General features: G+C 42.7%; 2 protein-coding genes across 6 annotated transcripts; one reads left to right on the top strand and one right to left on the bottom strand.

Annotated features, from left to right (window-relative positions):
• The first annotated feature begins 1,716 nt into the window (after nucleotides 1–1,716).
• RNF139 (ring finger protein 139) lies at nucleotides 1,717–9,049 on the top strand. The gene is made up of 2 exons (XM_041460665.1): nucleotides 1,717–2,089; nucleotides 6,999–9,049. The coding sequence occupies exons 1-2, from the start codon at nucleotides 1,909–1,911 to the stop codon at nucleotides 8,807–8,809; spliced, it is 1,992 nt and encodes a 663-aa protein (XP_041316599.1). The 5' UTR covers nucleotides 1,717–1,908; the 3' UTR covers nucleotides 8,810–9,049.
• Nucleotides 9,050–9,576: 527 nt separating this feature from the next.
• Nucleotides 9,577–25,805, bottom strand: TATDN1 (TatD DNase domain containing 1). 5 transcript variants are annotated; one of them, XM_041460667.1, is made up of 13 exons: nucleotides 25,602–25,805; nucleotides 24,193–24,258; nucleotides 23,561–23,610; nucleotides 21,127–21,190; nucleotides 19,789–19,932; nucleotides 19,646–19,688; nucleotides 15,906–15,991; nucleotides 15,760–15,800; nucleotides 14,363–14,439; nucleotides 13,624–13,694; nucleotides 12,623–12,749; nucleotides 10,862–10,927; nucleotides 9,577–9,833 (listed from the first exon to the last, which is right to left on the bottom strand). In XM_041460667.1, the coding sequence occupies exons 1-12, from the start codon at nucleotides 25,801–25,803 to the stop codon at nucleotides 10,900–10,902; spliced, it is 999 nt and encodes a 332-aa protein (XP_041316601.1). In that variant the 5' UTR covers nucleotides 25,804–25,805; the 3' UTR covers nucleotides 9,577–9,833; nucleotides 10,862–10,899. The 5 variants fall into 5 exon arrangements, 4 of the variants coding, with proteins under 4 accessions (XP_041316601.1, XP_041316600.1, XP_041316602.1 ...); XR_005954616.1 differs by lacking the exon at nucleotides 10,862–10,927 and adding an exon at nucleotides 12,040–12,106 and having other exon boundaries at nucleotides 9,667–9,833; XM_041460666.1 differs by lacking the exon at nucleotides 10,862–10,927.
• Nucleotides 25,806–25,897: the final 92 nt, after the last annotated feature.

Below are 25,897 nucleotides of genomic sequence, written 5' to 3'. Positions count from 1 at the left end.
CTGTGCAATACTGTTGTGGTCTGATCCAAACCCCTTTGGAAACAATAAAAAGGCTTCCAAGGGCTTAAGGCATGGACAAATGAGGTTCATGCAAAGGCTGAGCCCCAGCAGGTGAAGCAGGAGGCAGGCACTGGTGGGAAATTGCAGCGTGGCAGATGCCAACAGGCTCACAAGCTCATCTCAGTTGTGTCCTGAAATGTGCTTTTAATTCCCACAAGGGATGGGGTGGGAAATGTCCCAGTTTCAGATGGGCTGACATTATTACACATTGCTTTCAATTTAGTAATAATTTCTTTATTTAGTAAAAATGGTACAATCACGGAATGTTAAGGGGTTTAATGGACCTTAAAAATCATCTAGTGCCAACGTGCCCTGCCATGGGCAGGGACCCCTACCACTAGACCAAGTTGCTCTGAGCCTCATCCAACCTGGCTTTGAACGCTGACAGGGTTGGGGCAGCCACAACCTCCCTGAGGAACACGTTGCAGTGTCTCACCACCCTTACAGTGGAAAATTTCTTCTTAATGTTTACCCTAAATTTTTCCTCTTTTAATTTGTACCCATTACTCCTTGTCCTGTCACTACAGCTCTAGATGAAAAATCAAGGCAGCTTGAAGTTTCCAATTGTCCTTGTATCTGAGTCTTCTGTGAAAAAGCATGAGGAAGGAGAAAGGATTTTAAAGGAAAATGCCTTTTTTCCTCTGACCCTTCTCTATGGTTATGCATTGGCATAGACAATGAGAGGTCTTGTGCATCCCACTCAAGAGAAATGGGAATGCTTATTAAAGCCCATTAGTCCTTCAGGCTGCATAACTCCCTGACAGCCCTGGACAGTACCGAGTGCTCCAACATTCCCGGACAGCGCGGGGCAAAGCTGCAGCCGAGAGAAGCACTGCGGGATGGGGGACATGGGCTGACCCCTCCCAAGGGGCTGCAGCACGAATGTGCCCCTTTACGGCTGGCAGAGAGAGGGTTCCTGTCATGAGGCTGGGCTTCAGCGACACTTTAGGGACACGAGGGCCAGAGCGCTCGTGGGAGCAGGCCCGCTGCCATCCCTCTTGAGGCAGCGCGTTCCCGATGGGCAAGGAGGCCACTGGCATCCTGGATTGTATCAGGAGCAGTGCGACCAGCAGGACCAGGGCAGTGACTGTCCTTCGGCACTCCGTGGTGCGCTCACAGCCTCACCGCTGTGACCAGTGCTGGGCTCCTCAGCTCCAGAAGGACATTGAGGGGCTGGAGTGTGTCCAGGGAAGGGCAACAGAGCTGGCAGAGGGTCTGGAGCACCAGGAGCAGCTGAGGTTGCTGAGGGTGTTCAGCCTGGAGTAAAAGGAGATCCAAGGGGGATCTTACAGCTTTCTAGAACCCCCTGAAAGGAGGCTGTAGCCAGGTGTGGGTCGGTCTTTTCTCCCACGAAAGCAGCGACGGGAAGAGAGAAAATGGCCTCAAGCTGCAGCAGGGGAGGTTTAGGTTGGACAGCAGGAAGTTTTTCAGAGAAAGGCTGATTAGACGCTGGAATGGGCTGCCCCGGGAAGCGGTGGGGTCACGGTCCCTGGAGGTGTTTGAGGGAAGCCGGGTCTCAGCTCTCAGGGCACTGCGGGGTCACGACCCGGCCCCGGCGGCTCCGCGCCCTTCCCCAACCCCACCGACCCCGGCAGTCCCGGGGGCGGGGCTGCGCATGCGCCCCCTCGGCGCGGCCCCGCCCCCGAGCCAGCGGGCGGCGTTGCCGCGGGCGCGCGCAGGAACATGGAGGCGGCGGCGCGGGAGAGCCGGGCGCGCCGGGCGGCGGGCGCGGGGCGGTAGCGGCTCCCGGCCGCCCTCCCTCCCTTCAGCCCTCCCTTCCTTCGCTCCCGCCCCCTCCGCTCCTCCAGCGGCGGAGAGAGGCGGCCCGCCTGCCCCCCCGCGCAGGGCATGGCGGCCCCGGGCCCTCCGCGGCTGCCCCAGCTGCGGCTGGGCCCGCGGCTGCGGGCCGGGCTGGAGGTCGCGCTGCGGGTGCCGAGCCTGTTCCTCATCGACGCCATCTTCAACTCGGCCCCGCTGCCGGGCGGCTCCGTGAGCGCCGCGCTGCTGGGCGCGCTGCTGCGGCTGCTGGGTGAGACACCTTCCCTTCCTCCCCTCCCGAGAGACACGGACCGTGCCCCGCCGGCCCCGCTCACAGCCGCGGGCACGGCGCGGCCGCCGCTGCTCCCCGCCCCTCATCCGCCGCCGGGCTGCTGCTGCTGCCGCGGCCCGTCTCTCCCCTTCCCTCGTCCCCGATTCCCGTCCCCACCGGCTCCTCTCTGCCACCGCCGAGCCCCTGCTCGGCCGCCCGGGCTGGATCATCACCTCGCCCCCTCGTGCCCCGCTCCGGGCCCGGTTCACCCCCCCGGTCTATCTCCCCGGCTCCTTCCGCCTCCTCCTGCCGCCGTAGCGGTGCAAGGACCCGCCGAGGGCTCGGGGCTGTGACCCCCACTCCTACTCTGGGGGCTTCCAAGGCGGAAGAATGTGGCTTAGTGGGTACAGGGTTTTCATGTGGTTTTTTAAACCTTTTGGATAGCGTGATGTCTTCCTGAAATACGCTGTTAAAGCCTTATTTTAGCAACAGCAGTTCAGAAGTGCCGGGAATTTGGTTCCCAGAGGAAAGAGAAGCCTCTTGAAACTTGCCAATGGTTATTTTCAAGCTTTTTTTTTTCTTCCCATGATGGATGAAAGTCAGTGGTATAACTAGGTGATACTGTTTCCAATATCGTTAACTTGGGTTCTTACAGAGCCTCGGCTCAGTGGGAGTCCCGTTCAGTGCTTCAGTGAACTGCTGTACAGGTGATACTTTGCTGTGTGTCACATTTTGGAGCTGGCGATCCTGAGGCAGGAAGGAGAACACAAAACAAATCAAATTGTTGTTTCGGTTTTATTTGGGTTTTTTTTTTTTTTTTTGCAGGCCCGAGAGAGATGGATTTTATTTTACGTTTATAGTAGAAGAAAAACAGGAAGGAAATAGGTGGTACAGCTTTTGGGGCAGGAAGCAGAGAAGAGAGAGTTAAAGGAAATGTGCAGAGTGAGAAGTGTGGTGTGACTGCATCACACAATTCGAGGAGCAGAGGGGGAAAAGTAAACAATAACCTATAGCAAGAGAGCAGGAGAGCAGAGCGAAGGGAGGAGGTAATAAAACACAGCAGGTGTTTTATTTTGATTTTTTCCATTTATTATATGTTTTATGTTTATTATAATTACTTTGGTTAAGGGTGCCAGGGGGAGTCCGTGCTCATGTGAGAAGTGATGCTGAGGAGGCCCTAAGTTGCCTCCTGTGCCACAGGTATGGAGTGCTCCAGGATGGGGAGCAGGGGTTCCTCCCCCCTGCTTCCCATTTTCTTGACCTTTTGTTGAGCACTGATGGAATTGCTAAGAGCGATAATTCCTTTTTAAAAAGATTACATTGCAGTGCCTCACCAACTTAATTTTAGGAGCCCTTCATCACATGATCCAGATGCTGCAAGAGGAGTGTCAAAATTAATCCCACCTGTGTAAATGAGTGGTGGGTGCGTTGTTCAATGATGTTTCTTAAGTGTATGGTACTGGGATTAACAGGTTAAGCCACTTTTGAGGTTTGCATTTATATGAACACTTTTCTGGAAGGGGTTGGGGGAAGAAGTGGGTAATTTTTGCCTTCTGCAAAAAAAGCTTTAGGAATGTTTTATGCCAAGAAGTTTATCTTGAACATTTAGAAAAGGGGTTGGTGGTTCTTGGCTTTCCAAAATTGAAATTAAAATGTAGGCACCTAAAGATGATCTTAAACCACCTTCCATGTGGTTCAGACAACAGAGTGCTGTTGCATGTTTTTTTGTCATCTGAATTTAAGGATTACAGGGTTGGGTTTTTGCTGCTGTTAGGAAAGTGATCTAGTTATTTTGGATTATTTTGTATTTAAATAGTGGGAAAATGTCCTTTTACTTACCATTTGCAGACTTTGAAGTACTGATCCAAACTTTCCCTGTAGCACAATAGCACAGCATAAATGGACAATCTGTTCACCAGACACAAAGATTGAAGCTCTGGAGAGATTGATGATTTTTGGAGGTGATGTTAAACAGTTCTGAAATATTCTGGGAGTACAACTCTTCAGGAATGCTAATAGAGATCTGCGTGGGTGTTACAAACTTTTACAGCAGGATTCCTTGGTCTGATTCTTCCATCACTCTCTACTCAAGTAAATACAGTTATGCATGGCACAGAACCAACTTCCACAGCTGGAGCACGTTTTCTTTCATGTTTTTGGTTAACCTTGCTTTGTCCCCAGCACAATGTTTACCTTTTGTATCTTTGCACTGGGTTTAAGTATCTCAGTTCCAGCAGAACCACCACCCCCAGGAGTGTGTGACTGTCACCTCAGACAGCAGTCCCTCCTCAGTGAGGACACTGAGTTTTAGAAGGGTTCTATAAATACTTGAGTCTGCAGAAAGATGTGGAAGTAAACAGAATGACTGGAGCTACGGAAAAATAGTTTGGCAGTTCCACATGAATGAAGTGCTGATGTGTAAAAGTGATTGTCCCCTGCACATGACTGAAAGTCGAATCCTAAGTGGTGGGCTGCTATAAATATACTGAAAAATTTCAGGATTTAAAGGAAAAAAATGAGACAGAGACATTCACTGTAACACAAGAAATTATTTTAAAAGTAAGTGCAGCGTGGTTTGGTTCAGTGCTTTGTTTGGAGGCCGTCCTGGGACAGTTGGCAATAGGGTGGCACAGGTAGAAATAGTAAAGATGACTAGAGAGACAAACCTTATCAAAGGAGGAACTGCAGCACTTCCTAGCAGAGGGGAAATGTAAAAATACTTACTGTTTTGAAGGGCAAATGGGGATGGCCACAGGGTAGGGCAAAGTTTTCTTGTGTTGCGATGTACTGAGTGACGTAAATGGAGATGGGGGAAAGGAGTGCTCACTGTCCCTTCTGAGATCTGTTACCTCTTATGGTGACTCTTGACTTTTCCCTATATGTCTTAACAGAGACTTGCTGTACTTTTTGTTAGTGCCTCTTCAGAGGAACCAGTAGGACGAGCTCTATTGACTCACTGTTGTACTGTTTTTAGAGATGTGTCTTGCATGTGAAACGTCAGTGTTTTAAGATGACCTGCAGTATCTAAATACAGGCCTGTTACTGCCACTGCAAGGCACAAAAATAGGTTTTGTTAAGGCGTGTTTCAGAGCAGCCTGCTTACTGCAAAATGCATCTCCTTTGGCTCAAATGATCAGAATCACATAAATAACGACCTTTTACAGGCATGTGAGCCTTTTCTCTGCCTTCTGAGAAAAGACAAAGGCTACAAACTCATCAGCAGTATTGGCTTTCCTAAAGATGTTTGTGGTGGTTAAAATGACAAGGCAACTGTCAAGCTTATTTTGTAGCAAGTGCTGCATAGAACCAATATTCAGGCTGGAAGAACTGAGCTGCGATGCAAGGGCCTTTCTGAAAACTGATAGAGGCTTTTCCTCAGTCCACTTCACAAGGTTACCAGGTTAATGATTAATTAAGTGGAATATGTTTATATCAGCCAGTGTTACTGGCAAGAACTATTGTTCAGGCAAATTCATAACTTTATTTGTAGCCTGCCTTTTGCAGTTGATTTGTGTTGGTCCTCCCCCCTCTCAATCCTCCAGGATCTGAAGGTAGTTTTTCCTTTCTTTGTATATTTTTGTATGTTTGGTTTTGCTTTATTTTGGTTGTTGCTTTTTTTTTTTTTTAAAGTAAAATACTATTACAAAGATTATATTCCCATGATCAAGAGGCTATGGCTTATTTTTTTTTAAAACACTTGTTTATGGTGGATTTAGAACAGCCTAAACTACAATTGTCAGAAAAGACCGACACTGTCCTCCAGCAGAAAGAGGATTACTCTTGATTTCATTGGTTTTAATACAAAGATTGAAAGCAACTTAGAATCAAATATAAGTTGTAGAGATCGAAATCTCTCCAAACTGGTTTGGATGAGAAAGCAGTTGCATGGAGTGGATGCTGATTGAGAAGTCCAAAACAAAGGCAGTGTGTTTCCTGAAAAAGAAACTGTTTAAGGAAATTAATCAGGTGCTAATTGCCATTTAATTTAACACCTCTTAGGGCAGACCCCTTACCTATGTAGTGATGGAATTAATAAATTACACTACAGAAGTTTACTGCAGGGGCATGTAACCCCGAACTCCCAATGCTGCAGTTGCTCTGACAGGATTTCTTACAGGAAGGTGCAGACGTCCCAGGCATGGTCAAGATGTGGTCACAGTCAGTATGAGGGAGAGGTTAGCAAACAGGAATTTCAAGGACTAGATCTGACTTCTAACAAGACAGACAAGTTTGCACTGGCATTGGCAAAGAGGCAATTGGTGCGGTTTTGGATTCTGTGCACAAAAGCTGTATACTGTGGAAGGTCTTCCTCATGTGGCCTTTATCACCACTCTCACCAGAAATAAAAGCAAACTGAAGGGAAACAGAACTGCCTTCCCCACAGCAAACTACAGCAATTTTTCACTATTTTCCCATTAAAGAGTTTAACTAAGTGTTTTGGTTACTTATCTTTAGTACTCTAACTTGGACAGCTATAGTTGAGTGCAAGTGAATTAGGGGACTTACTAACTCTAACTCATTTATTCTTTCTTAGTTTTGCTTATAAAGGTGATGCTTTATCTGTTGGGGTTTTTTTGTTTATTTTTAGAACTCGTCTACCCTTGGATTTCAGGACTGAGGCTGAAAGGCTGGGAGTTGTCACTGTTCTAGTCTAAAACTGCAACAGACTTCATAGTAGTTGTGATTTAGGGCTTGCAGTGGCTTTGCATCACAGCTGTGGTGCACAGATGTTAAATTCAGAGATTAACTCGTCCTCTTGCCTGTCCTCTGAAAAGGGCACCACTGGTAATGCAAAGTTACAAGCGAGTAATGGGGAAGTGATACAATACATAAATGTAGCTCCAGAGCTATAGGGTAAAATCTGTTGTTGACTTCTGCTGAGAACTAAATGATTTCAATCTGGTTTTAGGTGTCTTTGTATCCAGCGTTGTTCTGGTCTTACAACAGCGAGCACTTTTCAAGTTCTACATGATCGCCTCAGCGTTTCTGCTGGCTGCAACTTCAGTGTTGGTGAATTACTATGCTGCTTTGCACATAAACTTCTACAGTGCCTACAACACAGCTGCATTCGGAATTCAGATTTTCCCACATAAAGGACCTTCGCTATGGATGGCACTTTCCATCCTTCAGCTTACCTTTGGAATTGGATATGTTACCTTGCTAAACATGCAATCCATATACTCTCAACTCATCATCCTGGATATACTGATTCCTGTAATTGGCTTGGTTGTTGAATTACCTTTAAATGTCCGGCAAGTACTTGTTTTTATTTCAGGCCTAGTTCTGACACTAAATACCACAGCCATTTTAGCTACAAAAATTAAGTGGTTCTATTATTCGGTACGATACGTTTATCTGCTGGTGAGGCACATGTATCGTATTTATGGATTACAGCTATTGATGGAAGATACGTGGAAAAGGATTCGGTTTCCAGCTGTACTGCGTGTCTTTTGGCTAACAAGACTTACAGCACAAGCTGTGGTATTAACTTATGTAGTAAAGATGGCTGAAAACAACACGGAAGAAAAATTCTTCTTGATATCGTGGGATAACTGTTGGGAACTGATTTGCAGCCTGATCATAAGTGGGTGTGACTCTACTTTAACTGTATTGGGCATGAGTGCCGTCATTTCCTCAATAGCGCATTATTTGGGACTTGGTATCCTGGCCTTCATTGGGTCAACTGATGAGGATGACAAAAGGCTTGGGTTTGTAGCACCCGTCTTGTTTTTCATTTTGGCTCTGCAGACTGGTTTAAGTGGACTGAAACCAGAGGAACGATTAGTTCGCCTGAGTCGAAACATGTGCCTTTTGTTGACCGCAGTCCTGCATTTTATCCATGGAATGACAGACCCCGTGCTGATGTCTCTCAGTGCCTCCCATGTGTCATCATTCCGCAGACACTTTCCTGTACTGTTCGTCTCCGCTTGCCTTTTCATTCTTCCAGTTCTGCTCAGTTACATCCTCTGGCACCACTATGCACTAAATACTTGGCTTTTTGCAGTCACAGCGTTCTGTGTAGAGCTTTGCCTAAAAGTAATAGTTTCTATCACTGTTTATATATTGTTTATGATTGATGGCTACTATAACGTGCTATGGGAAAAACTTGACGATTATGTCTATTATGTTCGCTCAACTGGCAATATTATTGAGTTTATATTTGGAGTAATCATGTTTGGAAATGGAGCTTACACTATGGTTTTTGAATCGGGAAGCAAGATTCGTGCTTGCATGATGTGTCTGCACGCGTACTTCAACATCTACCTGCAAGCCAAGAATGGCTGGAAGACTTTTATAAACCGCCGCACTGCTGTGAAGAAAATCAACTCGCTTCCAGAGGTAAAAGGAGCTCGGTTACATGAAATTGATGATGTCTGTGCAATCTGCTACCACGAGTTCACCACCTCTGCGCGCATTACTCCATGCAACCATTATTTCCACGCACTTTGTCTTCGGAAGTGGCTGTACATTCAGGACACGTGCCCGATGTGCCATCAGAAAGTGTATATGGAGGACAAAGAAAATGCCAATATCTCTAACAACAACGGGTTTGTAGCACCAAATGAAAATCCTGTACGGGTTGCAGAAGAAGCTGCTGATGCTGAAAATGAATTAAATGAAGATAATGACAGTTCAGATAGCGATGAGGAAGACGGAGACTGTGTGGCACAGCACTTGAATGAGACTCTTAATGTTGACTCTAACTCTCTTGGTGATTAGGATGTCCCTTACTAAGCCGTGAGGTATTTGTTCAAGATTGACTCCAACAGAATAAAAGTATCACTTTGTAGTTATTGTACTTAAGCACAACAGCAGTATCTCAATGTTGAGTCTGTGAATGGTGGTTGTTTACTGTGGTGTGTGCTACTGTAAATATACCTCTAATTTTTGCTGGTCTCTTTCATGACCACCTTAAAATTATGTACATTATTGTACATGGAATAAAATGTTTTCACGTTTTTAAGATGGTTGGAAAAACACTCTTTAATTGATGTAGTGATAATGCTGTGCCAAAGACTGTATACCAGTAATCCCCAATCAATGTCTTCTGGACGCAAATGAAAAATACTGGTGAAAACAGACTGTTCAGCCGGTCAACTCGGAAAATGAAAGCCTGAGCCAAAGCAGCTTTACTTACAAATTCAGTATTAGCAGAGCTTTATTGCAAAAAAACTAGTGAGTTGTGTTTTTAAAAAGAAAAAAAAAAATTAGGTTGTTAGACTTAATGCTATAGCATTTGCGTATGTGGAACAAAAGGCGACAGTGCTCAGCTTTCTGGTGAAGCAGCAAAGCGCATGCCATGGACGTGTCCAACCCTCCTGAACTGCCAGCAGTAGCTTGAAGTGCTTTACATGTGAATGCAGCAGCCTGGTGCTCATCCTGTGCCTCCACTGCTAACTGGAGTTACAGGCATGGCCTGGCCTTGAAGTGGATCCTGAATCTTGATGAAAGGGGAACAGGGCTGAGAAACTGCACAAATGCAGACCACCTTTTCAAAAGCAGCTTTAATCTTGTACCATAAAAAACCCCAAACCCACTACACATTGGCTTCCATTGATTAGAACTTGCAGGAATGATGATTTTTAAATTTTTGCAATATCTTTACTGAAGTTATGCTGAATAAATGTAAGAAAAACAACTTTACATATTTGGAAAGAAGACTTTAATGGTGTTGTTATATAGAGTATTGGCCAACTCAAGTGGGTCATCTTCTCTTACTGCCGCCATTATTTCCAGTATTTGACTAAAAAAGAAAGATTTATATTAGAAGACTGAAACCCAGTACTTCAGAATGTACTTCAGATTGCTGCATGTGTATGTACAACTCACTAAGATTAAGCTGGAATAAAAACCTACACTAAGAGCAATAGGGCAGGGTGCTCAGATATGCAAATAGCTTCACTTTTAAGTTACTAACTGCCATTTCCTTTCCACTGAACACTGGTTTGCTTACTGGTACAGATTCCTCTTTGGTCTTTTGACTCTTGTTTGGAGGTAATTAAACAGCTTTCTGTTTTGAAGGAAGTGTCATTTTGTGGGTGTCTTTATCAATGATCTTCATTTTTCAAAGAAAAATTCATTAGCCTGTCAAGGCTAAAGCTGTACTGTGACTAGACTGGTCTATGGTAAATCTTCAATTCCAGACACAGCTTTATCAGAGCACAGTGCTGCCAAAGTAACTTACTCCTACTTCCCCATTCTTTAGCTTAATTGTGATTAATGTGGCCAGGTATTTGCAGTAAATATTAAATGAGCAATTTCAAAAGGCTCAGGGCCTTGATACAAGCCAGGAAGAGGAGGCAAAAGAAATTGGATGAACATGATTAAAACAAAGCCACAACCTTTTCTCTGAAATTGCTTTCTTGATTTTGTATCAATCAGTCATTCTTAAAAAAAAAAAAAAAGAAAAAAAAAGAAGTAACATTCTCTTTCCTTCCAGAGATGTGTCATACTTTGATTTTTCCAGTAGCAGCAAAAAAACTTCAAACTTCACTTTGGAGAGTAAGAAGCTTAAGCTTGGTGGTAAGGTTTGGTGAGCTTTGGATTTTTCCTCTAAGCTGAGGCAACTGCTAAACTTCTTTTTGTGAAAGACAGCATAGGAGAAGTTGCTCGTAGTAATTACTTTACTGCAAATATTTTCCTAGATGCAGAATTAGCCAAACAGCTTCTTGATTTAAGAGGATATTCCAGGTGAGATGGAGTGAGATCAGGCCTACATAGAAGTAAGTAACAAATACCAAAGAATTTCACCCAAGAAGACTTAGGGCTTACTTCTTCCTCCTCACTTGGATGCAGTAGAAGGCTGTATGTTACTGTAACACTGTGTATGTGAAACTGCTGAAGGAGAAAAGAGAATTCTCTTGTGGCTAAACTTTTAAAAACATAGCTTCCAAGGGGAGTAGTTCTAAATATATATATATATATATATGAAGCAGAAATACCACTGTCAAAACTGAAAGGTGTGTAGCACCACCAAAAACAGGCAAATGGAAAATTCCTCCTGCCAACTGTGCTGCATTAAACTGTATATATACCAGAAACATTAAAGACACTTTGTGGACTGAGAAACATTCCCTCACACCAGATTTTGCTACTTAAGAAGTCACAAAATACCAATTATCAGTTACCATCTTCATTTTTCTTAAGGTTTAAAAGGTTCTAGAAATTCAACTGCTTATACTGAACATTACTGGGTAATAATTTCAAAGGTTGAGCCAAGTAATATTTTTTTTCATAAAAGAAGGCAAAAGCCAAAGCACAGCATTTGTGTAATGATCTTGAGTGCATCTGTGCACTCTGCATCTATGCAGAACAGACTGTGCATTTCGAGTTTGGGGGTTTCTGAAACATTTCTGTAAACTACAACTAAGGCAGCAGAAAATACGTGGGGGTGTTGTTGACATACGGCTTGGTTGAAATAGTAACAGTAGAGGCCCTTCACTTGTGATCAGAAGAGTGTTTTCTACTGATCTCTTCCCAAAATCATGGGCTGATCCTAGAAAGTCTTAAAATACTGAAGCAACCCTTTTGTGCTAATGTGTCCTCTTCACTTTAAAAAAATATATATTTTCAACGAATATTACAATTGGCCTAATTGCATTGAGTATATCTGAACACTAGGAGATGTCACCGTGTAAGCTTAAACTGTGCATTCACATCATCAGTAGTTTTCCAAGTTCCTTCATGTCTCAAAAAGCATCAGAATTCCCTTCACTTCTCAAATGAATTCTTGTTTAGACACTTTACTGCATACCTGGACCTTCAGTACTGTCCTGAGCAGTATTTCAAAATCTAGACAGGGAATTCTGAAAATTCAGTATTTCATCTATTAATGGTATTTAATGCAGATAACTAAATATTTTCACTAAAACAATTACACATTTTTCTGCTTTTCACACTTCTGTGAGGAACTGTGTGGACAGGAGGCAGAAAACTGTGTCTGTGCTTACCAATTCTGTTCATAAGCCGCTGGAGTTTTCTTTTACTACTCTGTATCTTGGCTGCTGTCATTCATATCTGAATTTCACAGAATCAGATTCTTTGAAGTACAACAGCAGAAGGAAGCAACATCCCTGACAAAATGCATGTTGTGGCAGTTCATGTCACAGGCCTGTGACAGCAGCAGTGTCACAGGCACTGCTGGTGCCTCAGCACTGTCCCACCTGTGGGACTGTCCCCTGATCCCCAAGGCTGGATCAGTTTTAAATATTACCTGAACAACAAGTGAGTGAAATGAATATTCAAGTCAGGTTACTCCAGAGGGTTTAACCTCTTCTACAGTGCATCAAGTGAAAAAATAAAAACTGTACTGGTTTCACTTTCAGGGAGCATTGTACATACACAATAGCTAGCATAGGAAAATTAAGATTTCTCATTTTTTCCACAACCTATAAAGCAAAACCTTGCACAAGTTTCAGTACATTTAGAATTAATTTCTATTTTCTACATTACTAGTGAACTGGGATTTTTCTATTTTTTTTTTTTCATGTCAGAGTTGAAGTATTTAAAATAAGAGTGCAGTGGTACACTTACATTATGTGGCAGGGTTCATTTCTGTCCTTCAAGCAGTGCCCTTTTTCCCATTTCTTTTTTGTAGGAAATGTGGTTTTCATGTATTTTGATCCAGCATGAGTATTTTTCACTCCACACCAAGGTGCATCTAGTTTAATTTGAATAAAGAAATTAGGAGTGCAATTGCTTCAGAATAGCATGAGATAGTTTGATCAACTACTTCTACAGACAAAAGCTCCTACAATCTCCTTCCAGCAACAACGACCTCCAGCTCAAAAGGAAATTTAAGAGATCTGGGGCAATTTAACATCTTGGATTTTTATACCATTATCTTCAGGATTTTACACTTGAAAAGATCAGCAGTAATAATACATAACGCTAATTTCCTCTGACATGACAACGACAGCCAGATACACTGGATGCGTTCCACAGAAACTTCCTGTATAACCGGTCTGTACTTCACGTGCAAATAAATTTAAGGATTTAGCAGTTTGCAATTTTCCTTTCTCAAGAGTCAGAAATTAAAATAAATACTGTGTTTGTAACTGTCAGTTGATAACTGAACATGAAAAAAGAAAACACGACATCCCTGGTCAGTCCATTAAAATGACTGCTCAGTGGGCAAAGAGGGAATTCAAACATTCTTCCACCTATTCCATTTAAAGAGCAGTTGTTTCCAAATGCCATTACTGCTGCCAGTGGCTAACTCATAGCCATTACCCTGTGCTTGGCACATCCCCAGCAAGCTACATTTTAAAAGATACTTAAGCAGGATTCTGGTACATTAAAAAATCCAAGTTGTCAATTTGTCCTTTTCATCTTCCCCTGCAATGTCAGGAACTGACACAGCAGCTTATTCCTTCCAGCAGAAGGCTGGAAAGGAGTAGTTCTGTAAATTGCTTTCTCAAGTAAGAAAACAGCCACTGTTCTGAATTCTTTAGGTCTTGATTCTGCTTTGTGATTGCTACACCAGTATATCTCATTGCCCATTGTCACAAACTGACCAAGATGTAAAATCTTACCAGTCTCTATCATTAATCGTTCACTAGGAATTGATTTCAGTGTTTCCAAGTTGGCTTCTGTTTTCAGTGAACTAGAAAATTTAGAGTTTGGTTAAAAAAACCCATAAAAAGCATATTAAAGTAATTACTGTGCCTATTAAAGTGTTTTGTAGCAAAGGCAGCTTCCTAAATAATTTTGTTAATTAAATTTGCTTCCTTTTTTTAACAATAATGCCTGTAAATTAAAACTGTGCAGAAAACAACAAATTTGGAGTTAGTGGGAGAAGCCATCTCACCCCAGAAGCTGCAGAACCCCTTTGGCTGCCCTTGCTTGCCTGGTGACAGCCTCTGTACCTTACAAAGTGGTGCTGGCTGGCACTTGGCCAGGTGACTGCTGAGAATCCAAACTGCATAACCAGGAGATGAGGCACTCAGGTTACATTTGCATTACACCAGCATTTGACAGGCAACTTAAGGTCAGACTGTTTTTTAAATGCTCCTCAGAAGGAATCTTTCCATGCTCAACAACCTTATTTAATTACAAACATGGATTGTCCTGAGGGCAGTAGAGTGGACGTTGATTAGCTCACCAAGCTGCAAGAGCTTTGATGGCTAACAGACTAATGTGAGCAATTCTAAATCTGTCAGATGATGAAGGGTCTAGTGAGCTTTGAAAACCTGACCTCATTGTTTAAAAGAAAGCAATGAGTTCACTACAGCTGCCATTTTAAAGCAGTTGTATTTCTTGTAAAGAACTTACCAGCCATTTATTCCGATATAAAGATCCAAATCTATTAGAGCTGCTGCTTGTTCCTTTGTGCCATCAAAAGAATGTACCTAGAACATATAAATATAATACAAATGCACTTTTATTAAAACTCCAATAATTCCAATGTATGTATTACCTTTTATTAGCATCAAATACCTTCAACAGTATGCATTACACATCATTACAAACATCAAGATGGGACATGGCTCAGTTGATTCTGAATTTGAGCAAAGTTCAGGCTGAAGTCACCTGAATGCTGCACTAGAAGTGGTTACCACACTTTAACAGTGATAAATATGTTGGCCCTGGAACTCCCTGTAAGTGGTGACTGGGAGATCATACTCAGGAAGCAATCCTGTGCATGCTGAATTTTTAGATTCTTTCCTCAGTATTCCCTTCAGGGCGCTGTCAGGGCCACCACAAGAGCAGTATTCTATTCTCCACAGGTGTTAGTCCACTGGAACTAACAAGACAGTCCACTTGGTCATTCCAGAGAGGAAACTGGAGGGTCACAAGTTACACAAGTGTAATGCAGCTGGGAACTGCATCTTCTCAGCCTGAGTGGAGCAAAGAGACTGCTCTGCTTCCCTGTGCTGTGACAGGGACAGGCAGTTGCAGAAGATGCCTGCTCCTTTCCCCCCTCTTTCTGGGCTGTGCAGGAAAAAAGAAAGGGAGGAAGGAAGGAGAGCCTTCACAGCATTACATAGCACATTACACATGCAAAGCACTGAGCGTGGGGAGGGGTTTTGTGGGAACAAAGGACAAACCTGGGGACTGCAATATTCTCATAGGAGGTGTGGTCTCATGTTAAAATCACAAGCATTTATTACTTTTGAAATATTCAGTCATAATGGAAACCTGAAAAAGCATTCCTGGACTTCCCATTTCACCCAAAGCTTTTCCTGTTAGACTTTTGAATTAAAAAATGTGATCTGAATATCTAAAGACAAAGTAATCAAAACTTCCATCTGGATCTAATTTGAAAATGATGTCCAACGTCAGAAGCAAATGTCTGAGGTTATGGCTTCCACTGGGAACATGCATCTAAATTGTCTGTGGTCTGAATGCATTGCAGCTACAGCCACTGAGGAGTTGGGAAAAGGCCAATGAGGTGCTTAGACTGTCCTGCTGGCAAGCCAAGAACAACTGTTCACATCAGCTGCAGAGCTTTTTCTCAGCCTATCTTCTTACCTTGCAAAAATCCTGCCAAATAAGCAATGAAAATAAAAATAGTAAAAGGGACTGGAATATTTACTAATTAATAACAGCTTAAATGATGTAACAGGAAGCCTACGCAGATTCCATGACAAACAAGGAATTGCATATTAAGCAACAATATTCACACACATGCATGGAAAAATGAATGCTACACAGAAGTCCATACTTACCACCCCTCCTACAACTCTATCTCTGTTTCTTCTCATTATGTCTAGGAAATGAAATAAAAATATAAAACAGCTTTATAACAGATGAATATAGAATATTTTTATATTCAGAATTTGCTCTAAATATGAAATTCTCAAACAAAACCCACCTAAAAATTCAGCATGTGCATTTCTACAGTGCAGAAACATGGGCAGCTGCATCTGTTCTGATAAGTCAAATTGTTTTTCAAAATACCTGTAAAATAAAATTCACCTTTAAAGAGAAACTCAATGTTAAGAACAAATAAAGACAGTAAAAGATTTTTTACCCAAGCTTCTGTCCTCCAGAGCTAAAGACAGAATTAATGGATTTGCCATGCAAAAGTTCTTATTTGTGCAAGGATTGAAAATAACCTCTTTCCCATGTGTATTGCCACAGCTATGATTATGCTTGAAGACCATAGTAAGGTACCAGGTAAGTGGCTAAGAGCGTCAGAACTGCATAATCTGTAAGCAGAATACTGCAGAATGTATATGTATACATGCAGAGCACGTACTCTTGCGTAGTGTGGGTGCTGGAGTTAATTTTTTAAATTTATTTATTTTTAATGGAAGAGGAACTGACTGTTCTTTCCACAAAGTTCTGAAATGTCAGGAATGGAAGAGTGAAGATGACAGAGGCTACTATTTCAAGAAGCCCTCATAAAAACAATGAGGGCGAGCAGGGGAGCACTGTGCAGGCTTCTACAGCCTCCAGTGGCCAAACTGCATCAGAGCTGCTGACATGTGAGTAACAATCCACTCTCCTGGGGTGAAACAAATACCAGATTAGACATCATACTTCTGCCTATTGTCTTTACGTGTTCTCCCTCCCTCCCTCTGTGTTCCTGCATCCTTACTTTTCCCTCTCCAACTTTGTACTCCATAGAGCTGCTCTTGATGGGGTGGTAACAGGGAGGCCCCACCCTGTGAAGAGACACTGGAATGTGGGCAGAAGGAAGGTAAGAAGGTAGCCAGGCTTCCCACTGCAATTGTCAAAGGAAACAACTTAGCACTGAACTAACCTGTGCTTGTCATTAGCAGCGAGCTCTGCAATTACCATTCCACATCTCTTGTTGCCCTGCTCCACCCAGGGAACACAGCAGAAGAAATAAAGCATGGCAGAAGGCCAGCAGTGCATGGGTGACTCAGTGTCCTCACGCTGTTTGAAAGATGATATTACTACTTGGGTGAAGCAGGAGAACAACACTGTCCATCCCAGCAGGCTGGGGCTCTAGGCACATACTGGATTTCTTGAGGTGCTGCTGTTAAAACACAGTCCAGGGCACCAGGAAATTCCCACCATCAGTTATCATACTAATTTCAAAGGGAAACTCCAGTGATCACACACTGCTGTGCGTGAGTCACTTAACAATCAGGGGAAAGTGGCAGCAAACCATTAGATTGATTTACATTTTCCTAAAAAAATCAATCCAAAAAACTGACCCTAAACAAATATGCAACTGGCCATTTAATTTAATGTCATTTTCACTATTTTCTGTATATTACAAGTTGATATTTCTCAGATCAAAGTTACCTTCCCTTTTACTCAGTGCAAATCTTTGTGATAAAACAGGTTAAACAAATCAGCTGTAACCTTGAAACTGACATGAAAATTCATGAGAATGAATTACACCTACTTTGAATCTTCTTTGTCTAGATACCGTGCTTAGTTTAGCTTGTATGACTAAATATAAATTAATTGCAACTCATGATTGCTCTTGTGGTTAAATAGTTACAATTGCTTGATTTTTGGTGTCAGTTTTCTTCCAACAGAATACTTATTTCATATGGGAAAGAGGTTTCAGAGACAGAACTGCAAGTAAACTCCCTAAGTAACCTACTGGCCAATTTCCATCTACTTTTGAGAAGGGTAGAGCCCTTGAAAGTACAAAGTTTAGTGCCCCTGCAAATGGAAATATAACTCAAGCTTCTTCCATTCCTAGCAATAACAAAGCCCAACTCAAGTTGTTCCTTGGTCTGTCTAAGAGAAAGGGGAGGTGGGTAGGGCAGTTATTGGAGAGACAAAAATAATAATTAAAAAAAAAATTTAAACCCCAACCCCTGGAAAAGCATGAAGAAAATGAAACCAGACATACAGTGACTGGAATAATAAGAAAATAACTCAGTAGGAAACCAACCCTGATGAGTTCCAGTGCTTAAGGAACAACCTGTTCCTTTGAGCAAGCTTAGTTTTGACCATCACATTCAAATGCTACAGGATGAAGACACTAAAGGAGCTAAAGCAAACTGACCTTGCTGAGGTAGATCTCCAGACAAACACTTCTGAATTAATTTGAGTAATGGTGCATGTGATATTGTGATTATACAGACCCCTCCCATAGTATAGCAGATGTGAAACTTCTATATGCTTACCAGGGCATTTATATCACAGCTTTCACCATAGTATGAAGGCAATACCTTAATCTTACTACCATTCAAATCACTGCTTTGTCTTGGAAAAGTTCTGAGAATGGGGAAGATTTTTGAAATAAAAAGTTCTTAGGAACACCACAGCAAAGAAATTTCATCTTTATTAGATTCTTATTAACTTTTATACTGAAGAAAAGCATCAAAAATAATGTACAGGTGAAAATTATCCAAAAGAAAATACAGCATAACTAATCAGAAAAATGTAGATTAAGTACTAAATGAAACAGAGATCATGCTCTGATATTTGCTGGGAAACAAACATACTGCTCTTCTGTGGGGGAACTGTGCAGCTGCATGCCAGCCCTCCCCAGGACTGCTGCACCTGAACTCCTGAGCAGCTGAAAACCAGTGAACTGGCTCCGTGTATTTCACACTCTGCCTTGCTCTGTTTAGCTCACTGATCAGGCCTGTCATCTCTTTCCTTACAACTCAATTACAGTGCATCCATTTAGAAATCACTACAGCTCTTCAGCTGCAGTCCATTGCACAAGGAAATGAGAGATATATTTTTTCTCTCTCTGACATCAAAGCAGTTAAGGATCTTAAAATCTGATACTCCATCAGTATTTTAGTTTGCCACAGAAAAGAAACAGATTATGCTCTAAGGTGTGCTTTGCTGAACTTCACGTACACTGAATTCCACCAGGACAAAAAGTCCTGTCCCCTTCGCTGAGTATTTCACTGTCAGTCTGTAGCATTATGAAGAATCCTCCTACTGCTAATATACAGCAATTAGAAAAAACACAACCAACCACTGCCCCCCAGTGACTAATTTACTCAAAACAGTAACATGCAAATGGAATTCATTAATCACTCATCTTATTTGAATTTATCACCTGTATCTTTCAATCAGTTCCCTCTGCAGAGAGACGTTCTCAACTGAAGAATGCAGGCTGATTGCAGGGGCTGTGGTGGCTTCTTTCCATTCACATCTATGCTGCACCTCCTGAGATCACCTTTACCATCAGCTCCCCATTATCTGCTCCCAGCCAACACCTTCCTTACTAAAAGCTCTTTTTTACCCATTACTTTTACCAGTGCTTTTTACATATGCTTTTGATAGTTCTGCTCCCATCCTCATGCCTTTCACTTAACAACCCAATTCTTTCACACACTGCATTTATGGGTTTTTTCCCGTAATTCTCTTAGAGCTCTTAACTATTAGCAAGAATTAACATCTCTCACACCCAGAAATCCACAATTTCTGGTCAGTTTTACAGAAAAAGACATGTTGACATAAGTCAACACCAGGGAGGTAGCAAAATTTAGCACACTGCACTACTTGAATGTAGGCATATTTCTTTAAATTCCCATTTCTGTCCAAAAAACCTCTGGGCCCAACCCTGCAAATTTTAGGGCCAGATGTGACAGAACACAAGATAGAAAACTCTACTGTAAATTGCTACAAGCTAATTCACAGTCATCAACAGTTTCTTACTTGAGTTGGATGTCCTTTGGGCAAAATTCTAATCTATCGAAATCTACAAACAGAAAGAACAAAAATCCCATTTAGTATTTTAGGATTTTTTTTTAGTATATGTCTAGAAAAAATAAATATTGAAGTAGTAAGAGAACACTTACCTAAGCCACATTCTCCAACTGCTATTACCTTTGTCCTATTTTTTTCAATCAGATTTTTTAATTCAGATAAATACTGTTCAGGGCTACTCTGCTCAAACTCTCCACAGCGAGTAGGATGACAGCCAACTGTACTGAAAAACATGTCTAAAGCAAGAGAGTATTAGAAGGTTTTAAGGGAAAAAAAAAAAAAAGAATATTTAAGGTATAGACAACATCTGCCTCTGGAGGTTTTTTTTATTGGTCACAATTTTAAAAGAAAACTCCCTTTGACCATATTTATCTTAGTGATATTTTCATTAGACAGACATTTTCTGCCTTAAAAATATCAGACAGTATCTCCAGTGGGGGCACGTGCACGCATCTTCTTTTAGTACACATTATTTGGTGTACTCCAAAACTGCAGCTTAGAGCTGATCTGTTCTGGTGGAGCAGCTCCCAATAAATCATGCAATTTCTGGGGCTGGATGAGACCTCTTGAGATCATTTAGAAATACATCTTGTTCCAAGTGCATCAGGTTATCCCAGCTGTAGGAACTGCAGAGAGTATTTTCCTCGTGTGTCCCTGCATAAGCTGTTAGAGAATTTCAGAGCTCACATCTGCCTGATTCACCCGAGTATCTGATCTAGATTACCATGCCAATACTAACATTTCTGCTGAGTGTAAAAGCACTGAGAAAGGGAAAGAACAGGTAAGGCCCTGAGCAACTTGCCCTAATGCTCAAGCCAGCCCTGCCTGAGTGGGGAGGCAAACTGGGTTGGACCAAATTATCTCCTTGAGTTCATTCAAACCAAAATTATTTTAGGTTTCTGTTAGTAAACAGTACTTTATCATGTGTTTTAGTTCAAATACATATTTAAGTAATTAGTGGAATGAAATCTGCCTAAAGAAAAAAGAAGAGCCATTCTCCTTTCACAGAAAGAAAGGAAAAGCCAGAGGAATGATCAAAAGAAAGATACCTCTCTTGATCAAGCTGGTCAAAGGGGTTGGTAGGTAAAAAACAAACAAAAAGCCAACAAAACCCATATATTTCACGACATGTAAACACAATCCTATTTCTAGAACAGAAACTTGTATTTATATTTTTATTCCAGAAATTTTCTATAATTTTTAATATTATTTAGAAATAGAACATGCAGGAAAAGTGATTCCTTCCAACATCAGGGATCTAAAGAGCAACACACAAACTCATACTCTATGCATTCATCCCACTCTGAAATGTAATTTCTCATTTTAATCTGAGAGTCTGTAAACACCTCTGAGGCAGATCCTTTTTAACTCAATTCTGAGAGCAGAGAAGGTTGTATTTTTGACTGAATGTAAATTTAAAGTGAAAATACCATTTGTCTGTGCCAGCTGCAATGCATCTTTACTATCTTCTAGACTCCCACCTGTAATCAAAAACTTGAAACAAGAAAAGTATTGTCAGTGTGGATGTTCTTTGAACATCAAACAGAATGTTTAAGAAAACACTCAGATACAAGGAAGGATCTTGACAGAGAACATCAGAATACAATTACTAATACACATACATATAACAAGATTTCATAAATCTGCAATAAACCTCAATGGTCCTCAGGAGCTAGTAAATACAGTAGGCTCCAAAATATGATTTTTTTTCCCTTAATCAAGTATCTTGTATGCTATGCATTTAAATCACTGAAGGAATAAAAGACTTCAATTTGCAGCAATATTAGTTTCCTCACACAATGACTGAAGACTGTATTTGCACTCAAGAATTGATACTTAAAAATATTTTCCCTGTCCTACAGCTGGGGAAAGTAGACTCCCAAAGACCCAAAACAAGACAGGAATAAGTAGTTAAACCAAAAAATGAGTCTGTATCAGAGCTGGGATTACAAATTTAAGAACTCCCATCTCTGATCTTTTATTTTTACCTTAAAGTTATCACGTGAGAATTGTTGCCTACAGTGAACTTTTTGAACCACCACTTGCAGAACATTTCACCCTAGGTTGTAACAGCCATGTCTACAGTGGTTTTGAGCAACTCCTCTCCCAGCAGGTGCTATCCAGCAGGCTCTGTCAGCACCAGCTCAAACATTCCCACATTGCCAGGGCACTCATGACAGACAGACAGACACTTCCCAAAGACATCACCGAAAAATGTTAAGCTGAAAATGGCTCAGTGCATACACGACACAGAGCAAAACTTCACAAAAAAATTACCATAAAGCAGCAGCTATACAGAAAAATAAAAGCACTTTCTATCAGCAGATTAAGGTTCTAGGCAAGCAGGAACAATGTGTGATTGAACAGGCTTCTGACACTGTACAGGCCAGTAGCAAGACTGAGAACAGCTAAGGGGAGGAACTCCTGAACAACATTTCTCAATCAACTGTGCATCTTGAGAAACTTATGCAGTTAATCTGTTTTTGATGATAAAATTTTTAAAAATGCCACTTATTTTCAGAGGGTGGTATAAAAATTAAATAGCACTTATACAGCACATATAAATGTGACCTCACTCCTGACCTTGCTGCAGTGAGGTAAGTTCTCCATCACAAGTTTGCTTTTGTTGCTTCCCAGTGCATTTGCCACTCTTTTCAGATGAGTTTTTCAACAAACTCCCAAGATGCCTGCTCCTCTGCTACAGGAGTGTTTACTTCTTTATTTCTAATCTGGTAGCCTTAGTAGTGCAGTGGAACAGTTTGTGACAGTATGCACTGTATTCTATGGCAATTCATATTTTTGTCAAAAATTTATTCTATGCCGAAAGTTTATAGAGAAAGGGAGACAGGCTAAACTATGGCATGAGATGCACTGCTGGAAACAGCAATTTCAAGTTCAGAGTTACAAATTCTCTCATAATGGTGTTGTTTTAATACATGTAAGCCAGTATTTACCAGCAAACATGCAGATATCTCAACTGTAAGAGTTTGTGGGCACTCCCAGCTCTTCTGCAGTTTCCAATTTCCTTTACATATAGAAATAGCTGAAAACCTCAATCAGAAGAGTTTGATTTTCAGCAGAAATTATTGATTAAGAATCACAGAATCATTAAGGTTGGAAAAGACCTCCAAGATGACTGAGTTCCACCTCTGACTGATCACTGCCACCTTGTCAACTAAACCAGAGCACTGAGTGCCACATCCAGTAGTTTCTTGAACACTTCCATGGGAAGATGACCACCACTCCCCTGAGCAGCCTGTTCCAGTGCCTGACCACCCTTTCCAGGAAGAAATTCTTCCTCGATGTCCAACCTGAACCTCCCCTGGCAGAGCCTGAGGTCATTTCCTCTTCTCCTGTCACTTCTTGCCTGGGAAAAGAGACTGACCCCCACCTGGCTACAGCCTCCTTTCAGGAGTTGTAAGTGATGAGGTCTCCTCTGAACCTCCTTTGCTCCCGGTTAAACAACTCCCAGCCCCCACAGCTGCTCCTCATAGGATTTACTCTCTAAAGAGCCACACAGAACATACGGAAAAGGAATGGTTGCCTATAATACAACATGGAAAATTATGTACCACTTCACTGCATCAGGTCAAAGGAGAATATCTTTCTGTTGAAACTGTACAAAATAACTTCCACATCCACATCACCTACAATATCACTGAACTCCAACAATCAGCTTCAATAATGATCTGTGCAAATGGAAAGACCATGCTCTGCACAGAACACTTTTGTTTTGTGCTACTGAAGGAAGTTACTGCATTTTCTGTTCAAGTGCCGAAACATTGTTTTAGTGGAAGAGCACTAAAAAACCAAATATTGGAAAGCAGCTTAAAATTTTAATGCCATTTCATTATAAGAAATTACCTTTTTAATGCCAACTTTGACTGCTCTCTCTATTACATCCAGAAGGTCATCTGCAAAAGTTCATAAAAATGTCATAAACTGAACTTGAGGTTTTACAGCATAGTTTAACTACTTTTCAATTTTCATGCAGTCAAAATTTTTGTAATTAAATCTTTAAACCATACTTAATTAATCTTTATAAGACAATAACAAAGTGCAGTAACTAGAGATCCAATTTAAATCCAAGAAATCAGTAGAAGTTTTCCCACATACTTTAGAAGGCTCTCTGCTTTTACATTCATATCTAAAGGTCACAAGAGCAAAAAGCCCCACATTATAATGAGTAACTGTGATTCAGGAATGCAATACTTTGACAGACCACTGTTCATAACTCTCATATCAGTTTTTCAATGCAATCCTAAACAGATTAGCAATTGTCCATTTTGCTCCAGAAGCAGAGTTACCTGCATGTAAAAAGCAATTAAGACAATGCATTTTGGTTAGGGTATACAACTTATTTAGTCAAGCTTTCTTTTTTAAGCCGAAGTACATAAGGAGAAGAAAGAAACACTAACATCATGTTCTGACATGCAAGAGGCTTCTAATTCAGCAAAAGGGATCCTGTCTTCCAGCAGATACAAAGAAATATTTACCTTGATGTTTCTGTGTTCCCCTGTAGATTCCTCTGAACATAGGATCTGTCAGGTTAATACCAATATCTGTGGAAAACCAAAGATAGAAATTAGAAGTTATAGCTGTTCTGCATACTCTGAATATTAATCAGCTAGGGAAGACAATAGAAACCCTATCTAAACCCTGAACCAGCACATTAGTAAGTAATAAAATGTTTAAGCATAAGCTTACTTGTATAACTTGAAAACTTACTCCTTACTAGAAGTCACAGAAAAATTAAACTTTTCCCTCTGCGCAACTTCAGACTGTGAGTGCATTATACACACCCTCATAACCACCAAAGTGAACACACACATGCTTTTTATTGCAAGCAAATCTGCTTCTCACACGAAAACACACATTAATGCAAAGAAACATTAAAGAAGGGAAAACGCAGCATCTCCCATACAGCCTCCCACGGGTGGGAGCAGCAGGAGCAGAATGCCTCCTAAGAGCTGCCTGTTCTCCCTCCTAGTGCCATCCCTGGGCTATCCCAAACGCCGGCAGCACTGACAGGGCACTGACGGGACACTGACAGGGCACTGACGGGACACTGACAGGGCACTGACGGGACACCTGCAATGGACCCCCACCTGGCTACAGCCCAGCCCGGCCCGGCCCAGCCCAGCCCAGCCCGGCCCGGCCCGGCTCCCAGCGCCGCAGCCTCGCAGCCGCGGCCTGAACACCGGCTCCAGAACAGCCACCTCTGCAGTGCCAGCGCTTCTCGCGGGGAGTCTAGCGGGAAGGGAAATTTTCCAGGGAAATATTAATCTGAGCTGCAACACGAAGAGCGTCCACATGAACCGACCTTTTGAAGTTGTTTACACGCTTTCCGTGGAATTTCCTAAAAATGCTTACATTTTCACCCAAGCCAGTTCCATGCAATCAGAAACAACCACGACTAATGCACCAAGGCGGGACAGGGAACGAAGGGCGGCCGAGCCCCCGAGCTGGGAGTTACCGAGGAGCAGCAGCGCCAGGGCCCAGACACAGCACAACCATTCCCAAAGGCTTCCCAGGGGCTCCAGGGCCGCCGAACCTCGGGACACCGAGAGGGACCGCAGGAGGCGACAAGCAGGGACTGGGGCGGGAAGTGACAAGCTCTGGCAGAGGTGCTGGGACAAACCTAAGAGAGTGTAATAAGCCTGAGGGACTGGGACAAACCCTGGGTAAGGGGTTGGAGCAGGAGGCAACAAGCACTGGATGAAGGGCTGCGACAAGCCCTGCCACAGCACAGCCCGAAGCCCCGTCCGCTGCGCGAGGCCCCTCACGGAGTGCGGCAGCGGCGGCCGCCTCAGCCCGCCAGCCCGCGAGGGGAGGGGGCCGGGGCCGGGGCCGGGGTCGAAGACCCGAGGACAGAAACCCCCCGCCCTCCCTGCCGCCCCCTCACCGATGAACTTGGCGCGGCTCATGGCGGCTCCGGGCGCGCTCGGCGGCAGCGCGGGCGAGGCCGCGCCGCCCTCCCGGCATCCCCCGCGCGGAGGGGAGGGCCCGCGGAGCCCGGCGCCATGGCCGCGTACCTGACGCACCAGCAGAAGGTGCTGCGGCTGTACAAGAAATCCCTGCGGCACCTCGAGTCCTGGTGCATCCATCGGTGAGGGCGAGGAGAGCTGGGAGGGGGGAGTGCTGGCCGCCCTCACATCGGGGCGCTCAGCCCCGCGCTTGGCTGGGCCCGGGGTGGGGGGG

The sequence above is a fragment of the Pyrgilauda ruficollis genome, unplaced genomic scaffold (genome assembly GCF_017590135.1).
Source record: "Pyrgilauda ruficollis isolate IOZ18807 unplaced genomic scaffold, ASM1759013v1 scaffold147, whole genome shotgun sequence".
Classification (NCBI taxonomy): Eukaryota; Metazoa; Chordata; class Aves; order Passeriformes; family Passeridae; genus Pyrgilauda; species Pyrgilauda ruficollis.
This window is presented reverse-complemented; position numbering and strand designations above follow the sequence as displayed.

What these genes read in the sequence shown, in the direction of transcription:
- RNF139 (XM_041460665.1), top strand. Translation starts at nt 1,909, where the DNA reads ATGGCGGCCCCGGGCCCTCCGCGGCTGCCCCAGCTGCGGCTGGGCCCG. An exon ending in CGCGCTGCTGCGGCTGCTGG is followed by an intron (nt 2,090 to 6,998) that starts GTGAGACACCTT and finishes ATCTGGTTTTAG; the next exon opens with GTGTCTTTGTATCCAGCGTT.
- TATDN1 (XM_041460666.1), bottom strand. Translation starts at nt 25,803, where the DNA reads ATGGATGCACCAGGACTCGAGGTGCCGCAGGGATTTCTTGTACAGCCG. An exon ending in TGCACATGCTGAATTTTTAG is followed by an intron (nt 15,801 to 15,905) that starts GTGGGTTTTGTT and finishes TTCATTTCCTAG; the next exon opens with ACATAATGAGAAGAAACAGA. An exon ending in ACGATTAATGATAGAGACTG is followed by an intron (nt 12,750 to 13,623) that starts GTAAGATTTTAC and finishes AAATTAAACTAG; the next exon opens with ATGCACCTTGGTGTGGAGTG.